This window comes from Ostrea edulis, chromosome 7 (assembly GCF_947568905.1).
Source record: "Ostrea edulis chromosome 7, xbOstEdul1.1, whole genome shotgun sequence".
NCBI classification, from domain to species: Eukaryota; Metazoa; Mollusca; class Bivalvia; order Ostreida; family Ostreidae; genus Ostrea; species Ostrea edulis.
This window is the reverse complement of record NC_079170.1, coordinates 1,327,561-1,339,170: the sequence shown is the minus strand read 5'-3', so window position 1 is coordinate 1,339,170 and position 11,610 is coordinate 1,327,561. Positions and strand designations below refer to the sequence as shown.

General features: G+C 36.0%; 1 protein-coding gene across 1 annotated transcript; it reads right to left on the bottom strand.

Moving 5' to 3' along the window:
• Nucleotides 1-2,711: 2,711 nt before the first annotated feature.
• LOC125655132 (uncharacterized) lies at nt 2,712-11,610 on the bottom strand. Its single transcript, XM_048885303.2, has 2 exons — nt 10,022-11,610; nt 2,712-2,855 (listed from the first exon to the last, which is right to left on the bottom strand). The coding sequence occupies exons 1-2, from the start codon at nt 11,445-11,447 to the stop codon at nt 2,851-2,853; spliced, it is 1,431 nt and encodes a 476-aa protein (XP_048741260.2). The 5' UTR covers nt 11,448-11,610; the 3' UTR covers nt 2,712-2,850.

The window sequence follows — 11,610 nt, the reverse complement described above, 5'->3', positions numbered from 1 at the left end:
ATATTCCCACGTAAAATTTTCCCTATATATCTGTATGTAAAACTTTGATCCCCTATTGTGGCCCCACCCTACCCCCTCGGGGGCATTGCTCTTTAACAAACTTGAATTTGCACAATTTCGGGAAGATGCCATGTAAATCTGAACTTTCCAGGCCTAGTGGTTCTTCATCAGATTTCTAAAGATTTTCCCTATATATTCCCACGCAAAACTTTGATCCCCTATCATGGTCCCACCCTACCCCTGGGGGCCATAATTTTAACAAACTTGAATCTGTACTGCGTCAGAGAGCTAGCATGTACATTTCAGCTTTTCTGGCCCAGGGATTCTTGAGAAGATTTTTAAATGACCCCACCCTGTTTTTGCATTTTCGTGATTATCTCCCCCTTTGAAAGGGCCACGGCCAATCAATCCAGACAAGGTGTTAACTTCCCAGTCACTATAAGTATGTAGACGTAAATAATTGCGCTTTGGTTGTTATAGAGACACAGCAGAAGTTTATGACCTTTGAGGGTATTTTTTTTTTTTTCATTTGTATACGATTGTATAATCATTTTATTACTTCATCTAGAGAATATTTCACTCATGAATATGGAGACATCACCATTGCCGATGAAAGACTGCAAAGTTTAGGTCTATGCTCGGCGCTAATGACCTTTGAGGAGGGAGGGATGTTTGTTGTGCCACATCTGCTGTGACACCGGGCCTTGGTTTTTGCGGTCTCGCCCGAAGGACCGACCTATTCAGTCGTGGAATCAGGTGCCTAGGTAGCTGCGGCTCTCTGAGAAAATACAGGGACAGATCGGAGATCTACAGATCCACCCCTTATAAAAACCTTCGATTTATGGCGCACAAAAAAAATCGCACAGTTGAGGCCTAATATCGCTAGGTTTTTGCATCGCCATCTCATAAAGTAAACATTAAAAAAAATCCTCATATATTTTCCTACTATACTTATATTCATATACCCCGAGGGTCTCTACAGCTCAGTAGCTAAGTACTTCGTTACTAGCTTGAGAATACGGATGTATATTTAATTGCTGATAAAATTTAAAAATTCATTTCAAAATTAAGGATTATCTCCCTCATGCATAGCTCTTATCCTTAGACGAATTTAACTCCACTTTTTGGCACTCTGTTTTTTCCTAAAATAGCTCTAGCAAGTTTATCATTATTTCGGATTTCAAACATTTCGGTTGAGCATCAATGAAAAGACATTATTTGTCGAAATGCGCATCTGGTGCATCAAAATTGGTACCATATAAGTTTTATATTAAACCCTTTATTTCAGATGCAGTTACGAGAGAAAGTAGGAAAATATGTTAAACATTTTTTTTTTACATCGAACTCGATATCATGAGAGGCCATGATTTCAACAAAATTGAATCTGCACTGTGTCAGGAAGCTTTCATGCAAATCTAAGCTCTTCTGGCTCATTGGCTCTTGAGAAGAAGATTTTTAAAGATTTTCCCTATATATTTCTATGTAAAACTTTGATCCCCTATTATAGCCCCAACCTACTCCCTCGTGCATAGGGGCATGATGTGAACAAACTTGAATCTGCACTATGTCAGGAAGCATTTAAAGATTTTCCCTATTTATTGCTTTATGGCCCCATCCTACCCCCAGGGGCCATGATTTGAACAAACTTGAATATGTACTATGTCAGGAAGCTTTCATGTAAAATGTCGGCTCCTCTGGCCCATTGGTTCTTAAGATCTTAAAATGACCCTTCCCTAATTTTGCATTTTTATGATTATCTCCCCTTTGAAAGGGACATGGCCCTTCATTTCAACAAACTAGAAAACCCTTCACCCAAGGATGCTTTGTGCCACGTTTGGTTAAATTGACCCAGTGGTTCTGGAGAAAAAGATGAAAATGTAAAATGTTTACCAAAACGCTGATGACAGACAACGGACAAATTTTGATCAGAAAAGCTCACTTAAGCCTTACTAATAATCAGGTGACCGATAAGGCCAGTGGGCCTCTTGTTTCATAAAATTCGCATAATTTATCCATTATATCGCCATTTCATTATATTCTTTGTGTGTTATGTTCAACTTCTTTGCCATCATAATAATAATGTGTATTCTTTTCACCTGTTTCGATCCAATTTGATTTTGATTGTACATATGCACCTTTTCAATACTTTTGTGTATATGATCACTCCCTTTTCAGTCTTTTAACTTCTTTCTCAATCAGCTCAGTGTGTTTGTGTGTTCCTGCCAATGTTAGGTCGTTTTTACATACTGATTTTGACTACGGATTACTCCTTTTACCTGATCAATATACTGGGCTCATGTGACCAGTCAACAAAGACACTTGTTTGCCATACTCTCAATTTTACATTCTTTATTAGTCTAGAATTAAGGAGATACTCTACATCGTCATTTCTCTGGTGTAGCACACCTCCTTAATGAGATTGATCTGAAATTTTAATCAGTGTTCATTATCTTCACTTTATCATCAAAGTTTTGAGGATTTGTTTTTTCATTTTTGCTGTCAATCAAAATTGCACCCAGAAAAATTCTGTATATATATATATATATTGAGAGAGAGAGCGAGAGAGACAGAGAGAGCTAATGAAAATCAAAAAATATATATATATATATAAATATAAAGTATGGGCCATCATGTGGAGGTCCAAATTATTGTGATTCTAACGGTCTCAGGCTTCAATTACAATCTCTGAAGAAAAGCACTAAGACACAAAGCGCCTTAAAATCTGATTTTATTCATAAATATGCATCAACTAATCACAATTAATTTAAAAGAGAGAAACACACTCTCCTTTTCTAATCTTTAATTCTCATTTGCTTTTTCTCGCTCTCCGGCTGCCAATATTTCGCAGTCTCAGTCTGAAAAGTAAAGGAAGAGTACAACCATTAGACTGTCAGTGCAATATCTGTATCCATGATGAGAAAAAGTCCAGAAAACTATTTGACCTACTGTTAGCCCTTAAGTAGGTCATGGTGCACCAATCAAATTGAAATGTGAACTGATTATGTATTTCTATGAGAGGGAGCTTATGACAAACAAGAGGCCCACAGGCCTTATCAGTCACCTGAATACTCACTACTTCCATGGGCTATATGAAACCTAGAAAAAAATTCCTGTTCTAAATATCAAAGCTAAATTCTAATGTCCAGCAACAGTATAAAACAAGATGTGTTCTTAAAACTTCACTGCCCTCAAAAGTCCATACACTGATGAAAGACTTTAAATAATAGGTGTATTAGCATTAAAACATCAAAAGATATGACTAATTTGTATTCACTTAAAGTCATAACCCTGGGTTGTGAAATTCACCATTTTTTTTGTACATCCTTTTCTGCTATTCCTAAGTATGCATTTAGATTTTATACAGTATCAGCAAACTTACACATAAATACTATATACTAAGTTTGGCCCCACCCTGGGGTCAAAACCCTTATTCTGGGGGAAATCAAAATTACAATTTTGGTAAAAGACTACCTGCTCTATCCATTTAGTTTCAATTTAGTATCAAAAGCACTACAGAAAATGTTATTTAAGTGTTTTACACATCAACACTATATAATAAGTTAAGCCCTGCCCTGTGGTCAGAACCCCTACCCCGGGGATCATGAAATTTACAAGTTTGGTAGACGTCTTCCTGCTCTACATCACTAGTCTATGCATTTAGTTTTTCTTATACATGTGCGGTTCTTGAGAAGAAGATTTTTGAAAATTAGTCAATTTTGGGCAGTTTTTGCCCTGTCCCTCAGTCCCCAGGGGTGCAGGACACCTAAAATTTACAATTTGTGGCCCCCTTGTTGCAATGATGCTTCATACTAAATTTGAAAAGAATTCGAATGGTAGTTATCAAAAAGATTGATTGGTTGTACATGTATATTATTTAATGTCCCTCTTGAGAATTTTTCACTCATTTTTTTTTATTAAATGTGAAAAGTTTGTTGATGAAAGAAAATATTTTTGTTGTGCAATAGAAAAAAGTTAAATTTTTTACTAAACTCAATGATGAACAAAAATTCATTTACATACTATGTTCTGAAGAGCCATCTATTCTAAATATACATGTAACTGAAAAATTTATTTTGAACAATATATGACACTATTTGTATATAACTTTGTGTTATGCAATCATTTCTTTCTTTACTTGTATATATGTACAGACAGTATTTGTATATATTTTCATGCTGCCCCTTGTTTTTTTATGTTTTTTATATGGAGGCATCATTGTCAGTGAAGCTGAAGGGCTGCAAAATTTAGGCAAATGATCGGCACTTACTGCCTTTGAGTAGGGAGGGATCTTTATCATGCCACACCTGCTGTGACACGGAGCCTCGGTTTTCGAGGTCTCATCCAAAGGACCGCCCTATTTAGTCGCCTCTTATGACAAAAAAGGGTACTGAGGACCTATTCTAACCCAGATCTCTACAGGATTATTTAAGAAGTTAAAAATGTGCAATTGTTAACGCATGACGACGGATGCAGACCAATATGCAATAGGTCATCTGAGTGACTCAGGTGACCTAAAAACAAGTAGGTCTTTTTATTTAGACCAAAACCAAAATACCTGAACCCGAATAAAAACCCCTAAACCCACGAAAAATTCTTTTGGAACTGTGACAGCTGAAAAAATCTGGAAATATGTTTTTACCAAAAAGTAGGTCATGGTGCACCAATCCAGCTGAAGTGCAAACGTAACTTATATATTCCTCTGAGAGGAAGCATGTTACTAAATTCAGGGCAATATCGGTATCCGTAATGGAAACAAGGTTTTTCTCCTAAGTGATACCATGACCTTCAGAAACAATAGGCATCTTTGATAGACATATTAAGGTATAAGGGTACCAAGTTTGAGGGTCCTAGACCCAATGGTTCTGTTTGTTTCCTACCTACAAGGTTTTTTTACTAAGTGATCATAAATACGACCTTGACCTTTGACTGCATCCTTCACTTGGCATGAGGAGTGCATGTACCAAGTGTGACGGTCCTATCCCTAGCTGTTTTGTCTGTATCCTGCCTATAAGGTTTCCTACTGATACTTTGACCTCTGACCTTGAAAAACAACAGGCATCTTCCTCTCACCATGGTGATCAAATGTACCAAGTTGTGAGATCCTGGAGCTTATGGTTCATTCTGTATTTTGCCTACAAGGTTTGGACAGTCAGACGGACGACGCCATGTCATAATACGTCCCGTCTTTGACTATAAAAATCTGAGAGATTCTTAAGGAGGTATGCTACACCAGAGAAATTTGATGTAGATGAAAAGTGGAGGATATGTACAACAATATTTTGAAGTTGAAAATTTTCAAATTTACTTTATTTTGTTAAAAAATGCAGTTTAGTAGAAGGTAACCTGAAAAAAATTTAAAACCCCTGCTGGACTCGAACCTGCGACCTACAGGTCAGCAGTCGGCATTCTAACCTACTGAGCTACTCGGCTAGGTATTTAAATAGAAAAGGAAAAGTCAAATATTGCTGATATCGATTTTTTCATCCATGTTTTTAAAGGAAGTCGGCCATTATGACGATGTAGAGTACTACCTTAAACTACAATGTATTATCAGTTGAACTGGTTCCACAATTTTCAGATATATAACCAGTGAATCAGAAAATGGTGTGTCTTATGTATGTTTGATATTTAGTAAATGCAAAAATAAGTCTTCTAATGACAGCCCAAAAAAAAAGACCAAGGAGCAAAGTTTTTGAAATAAATAAAATTTCACTGGTCAAGTGGACCGGGGAATTTAAGAAATTTACTGATCTGAACAAATACTTACCTGTCAGTATTTTAGTTACTTGAATAAAATAACAACAAACAAAATGAAACTTTAAAAACAAATTAATATTATCAATATCAAATGTAAAGCCACAATATTCACAGACTCATGACCGGGGTGACAGTAAATTTGGACCATTTGAATGCCATCAATGTGGCTTCAAATGCTTTATTGAATATAGGCAGACTTGTTTTCAAAGGGCTGCAAAGGTGCACACATCTGACATTTTTTTTGGTGCAAACAGCAATGGAGCCCCAACCCTGCATGCATTCCATCAAATCGTAATACCAATGACGCATCTGTCTATGTGACAAAGTCGAATTCACGTAACAATAGTTGTATTATTAGCGTCTTCCATCCATACCCGGATGATTTGAATATGATTCTGAATTTTTTTTAAAGGAAAGCTTATAATTTCTAGGGGTGAAACGATACAGTACCTTTTCGATTCGATTCGATTTTCAATACTATAGTCTCGATTTGATACAATAGCATGTACCAAATTCTTTATAATGCCAAGATTTTTTTTTATATTTCATTGTATTTAATGCTCTCTGCAAATATATTCCACATAATAAAAAAGCATTCAACATAAAGCAACACTCTTATCACTTGTCCTAGAGCCAAACTATCATTATACCCATGATTTATACAATTGGGTGTGCATTTTTCAACTCGACTGTCTAATTTGGTACAGTAAAGTTTACTCGTACGTTGATTGGGCATTTTTCAATTTCATTGGCCAATCAGAAACTGTGTTATCAAAAGCAATGTATGCTATGATTCTAGAACCGTATCAAACCGAAACAGACCAGGAATAAATCGAACATCGAATCGAGACCTCTACATCGCGATTCGGCTGCATTGCAATGCATCGTTTCATCCCTAATAATTTCGCACTAGCAATGTCTATTAATTTGTTTTCAATGTTTGATACTCGATCCAAAATCAGGAAAGTGCTTGAATTTACTCATTTAAGTATGCAAATTCAAACTTTTAGTCGATTTCACAACTATACCTAAAAATCGCTAAAACGCAATCAAAGATGCGTGTGGCCGAGTTGCAGTTTGGAAAATTATGCATGCTTGCATTCACGAAGTAAAAACATGCACGTATTTAATATAGTTTATAAGTATGAAGCTTTAAATGGCCGCAATAGGTATATTAGTGTGATAATGACCTTGACTTTTGGATTTCAAAAGCAACATGAATCTTAAATGTCATCAGGATTTGAAGTCTGATAAACATGCACCAGCAAGTACATGTGTAAAAGTTAGAGACAAGCTCAAATCTACAGTATATAGTGAAAAAGAGACCTTGACCTTTGGACCTCAAAATATATAGGAACCTTCCTCTTTTGGATGTGATCATGCTATGTAAGTTTCACAAAGATGACCCTAGTAGTATGAAAGTTAGAGACCGGACAAGCTCAAATCTATGGCATTTAGTGAAAAAGTGACCTTGACCTTTTGACCTCAAAATAAATATGAACCTTCCTCTTTTGGATGTGATCATGTTATGTAAGTCTCACAAAGACGCACCAAAAAGTATGAAAGTTAGAGACCGGACAAGCTAATTGTGGATGCCGCCTGCCTGGACGCCCATCCTTCGCCAATTTAAAAGCCGAGATTTGCTACGCAACTCGGCTAAAAACCATGCATGTAAAGAGGTTAAAGTTCTGAATAGATCGTTTACACATTACCTGTCATTCACACTGATTATATACAAAAAATCACTGACTTCAGGCCAATTCCAACTTAATTCTGGGGTCACAAAAAAATATGGGGTGGGTGGGAGAATTTTATTTTTTATTTCCCGAGAAAAAAAAATAATGACAAAAGGCATCACACAAAGTGTTAATCAAGTTAACATTCAAAGGATCCTTGGTAGAAGATAAAATTTTAACCAACATTCTGTGACTTTAATCATTCACTCATGTCACTGGGAAGCAAGTTTGTTTGAAATCGTAAACTTTGCGAAAATAAAAAATATCAGGGTGGGCCCTTTTTTGAGGTGCAGGCAGGGATAATAATCTATCAATTAATTTTAATTGGCCTTATAGACATATTAAAGATTATCCTATCCTCATAAAATATGAAATATGATATCGTGAAAGAGTATTCGTATACAGGTCGTAAACACAATATCACATGTTTACAGTTTGAGGCTGTTTTCATTTGCAGAATGATTGGGGGGTTGGGGTTGGGGGGGTTGGGGGGGTTCAACAATCTTTATATCGGACACTGTCGTGGTGAACCTTGCCTTTATTGAATGTTCAGTAACCACGGAAATGTTGAAATTTAATGTTTAGAACTGCTTGTACACACAACTACTGGGGAAGGGGGTAACAGAATCAACAGATCTTCTAATTACGTTGAATTTAACATTGTTTATTTATTATCTATTGTTAACATTCAAAATCGTGATTATCAGTTCTTGTTCACATGTTGACTTTTTATCACATAATGGTCCCCGAGAAAATAAATCACTCATTATGTAAACTGATTGGGTTGATGTGCATCTATGACATTGATGATTTAAACCCAATATATATATATATCTGTAGACAGACAGTTGCAAACCCAATAAGTAATAATATACAACTTATCATTTCTCTATTTAGAAACATTTTTAGAACAACTTACTATTTTTAATTTCCTGTGTTATTGAACATGCGAGATATTTAGGAGTCATCCATAATTGTCAACCATTTTCCAAAGCGTGCAAAAAGCACACTTTTTGAGACCCCCACCCCCCTCAAAAAGTGTACATCAACCATTTTTAAATTCCCATCAAGAAGGTTGACAATCAGGTTTATGAGCAATTTAGTTCAAACAATGAGTTCTTTAATATTGGTACCCCTATTTCTTGTTATATATGAATGATATAATGTTTTATAAATGTGCAAATCTTGTGTACATAATGGATTTTTGTTTTTATAGAAAAAAATAAAGATGTCTCTGTCTTACCTTGTCGTCTTTTTTATAGGCATTACACTTTTGTAACATGACCAATACTTTTATGAAATAAATCCAGTCTATACGAAAGTTTTTTGGACCACACAGGACATTCGGTCCTGTGTAATCAATGAACACACCGGACCGAACCAAATTTTGTCAGACCGAAAAACCTAATGTAAAAAAGAGAAACACGTGAAAATGCAAAAGCAAGGAAATCTTATTTATTATCATGATTATACTAGTAATACTATACCAGGGATCCCTCCCGCATAATACTTTAGACGGTCCATGCGGTTTAATCACATTCATTTACGTATTTGGATTTGTGTGATATTTTTTACTTATAACAAACATTTAATTGACTCCGCGTCAAAATAATAAAGCTTAAAACCGAATACTGAGACATCGGACATTCCGGTCCGGTGTAAAAAATGACACATCGGACCTGAGGCACTGCACATCAGTCAGGTCCGACGTCTTTCGCATAGACTGATAAATCCTGAAGAGAAAAAAAGAGCGTATGGTAAAATTGTCGATTTTTTACCCCCCTCCCCCCAAGTGTGCTTTTTGCACGTTTTGGAAAATGATTGACACTTATTCTATTTGTTAAATCTACTGTCATCAGCACTTCGGACTCCTCGGGAGAATATAAACATTTCCGTAGTATATTCACTTAACAACTTAATGAGCTAACAATTGACATAGAGATCTGACAAATCACGATATGTAATGATCAACAAGACAAATACAACCCTAACCTAGATTATTATGACTAGTGTCAACTTCAGATCTTTTTGTTGACTTGTCAGATGCTTATGTTGACTTGTCAGTAAGGTTGGGTAATGGGTATTGCCAGCACAAACGATATTGCGATATACATGTATTTCAATATTTAATTCAAATATTGCGATGTATTGTCTTTCCCATATCAATAATAAGATTTTTAAAGCAATTATTGAATAAAATGGGAATCAATTTTCTAAAACATCATTTTAAAAAACCTACTTAAGTGTTACAGTATTGTCTGAGGCATATCGAGTTAAATTCCATTATTTTATTTTAATAACATTAATGAAGTATGTTTAATTATTTTCAGAAAACTGGTGGATTGTCAAGTTTTTCTGCAAACTGCTTGAAAGTATACCCTGTCAGCCCGGCAACATAAAAAGTTAATTTCAAGTCCTGTAATGAAACTTGCGTATTTTAAATGCCTAAATAAACTATTTTGTTTTCAAATGATAACTAAAATGATAGTTCTATTAATAAGTAATATCATTATAATATATATACTTGCCATGTTCTTGTAATTCGATGACCACAGCCTCTTTGCATACCTCATCTGACTCACTTCCAAGAAGTTCCAAAGATTCCGGTTTTCCCCATGAATGCCCCCATATCCTAGGAAGTGCGTACTTCTGGTCAAATATTTCCTCCTTCTCACAGATTAGATCACCTGTGTTGCTTATTGCAGTCTTTTCAAAGTCTTTTGGAGCTACACCACTGCTCACATAAACACATTCCAGATTTCGTCTCTGACTGTGTCCTGTTTGTTTTATTGCTCGTTGACGAGGGACAGCGCGACCCCTTGTAGCACGGAGGTACTTCCTCAGCACTCTTTGTGCAATGTCCTTACCACTGACCAGTTTATTGACATTTCTGTAACCATGGTAACTGCAGGCAGGAGAGTTCTGGAGAATTTCACCAGCACTGTAACCATGGTAACTGTCCGGAAATTTCAAAGCTTTATTTCTAATGGTGTATCTCTTCCCTAAACCTGCACAGTTGACATTTCTACACCCAGCTTCTCCAATTTCAAGCAAAAGGGCATTTTTGTTGAATGTATAATTTTCAAATTTACCACAGTATTTTTTGCTTTTGTCAAGACCCAGTTTGGTTTTCTGGGATTTTTTGACAGACTTGGGAGTCTTAATATAGTATTTGTTCGGGCTCTCTCTTTCATGACTGCAAGAAATGCCACAATCCAAAGAAATTTGCACATCATCTTTTTCGGTGTGCATGTTCTCGTTTTCACTGAATGCAATGTTTCGCATGTTCTTATTATTTTTTTCCAATGTTTTAGTTGCACGTTTCTGTTTTTTCGCTGGTGTTTCCTTTCCTTGGAAGTTGAAAGTTTTTTCGACGCATTCCTTGAAGTCAACATCAAGCTTTTGTTTAAGCATTGGGCTTAGCATGGCTATGAATCGTTGGACAGTTTTATTAGCTGTCTTAGGGGAGGTAATTGCAGAGATGGAATTGGTGATAGTTTCTGACAGATTTTCAAGACATTTTGTTTCTTTGGATGCTGAGACATGCAGAGTAGACTCTCTTTCCTTGCATTCTGAACAGTCATGGAGTTTGTGACTCCTGCGTTCCTTCTCTGACAAATCTAGCCAAGATGTTAAGTTGTATGCTTCAAGAAAACTCATTTTCTCCCCAGATTTATTTGCATTTTTGTAGTATTTGTTTTGACTGAGATAGGTCTGGATTCTTGACAATTTGTGGCAAAATTCCGTTCTTGATATAGACATTTTTGGATAGCTGTGCATTACTTCAGTGTAGAAGAGATATCTGCCGTTTCCACTGATCGAGCTGTCATATTTCGGAGACTTTTGACGGTTGTTATCGTGATTGCCATTAACAAAGTTTTCATGATATTTAATTTCCGATATATTTTTTGTGGACCTTGCTATGATTACCTTGGCAAAATGACACAAGTTCATGATGATACCGTTCCTCTAAGTATACAAGTGAATAAATAATTTTACCATTATATTTCAGTTGCTCCGTCAGGCAAAGTATTGTATTCGGCGCGTTCGCGCGTCAATCGTGGTAAATGTTTTTTTTCAATAGAATTTTGTTGTGGTAATAAACACTCAGATGACC

Bases quoted from the DNA above. Each gene is read 5' to 3' on its own strand.
- LOC125655132 (XM_048885303.2), bottom strand. From the start codon at position 11,447: ATGAACTTGTGTCATTTTGCCAAGGTAATCATAGCAAGGTCCACAAAA.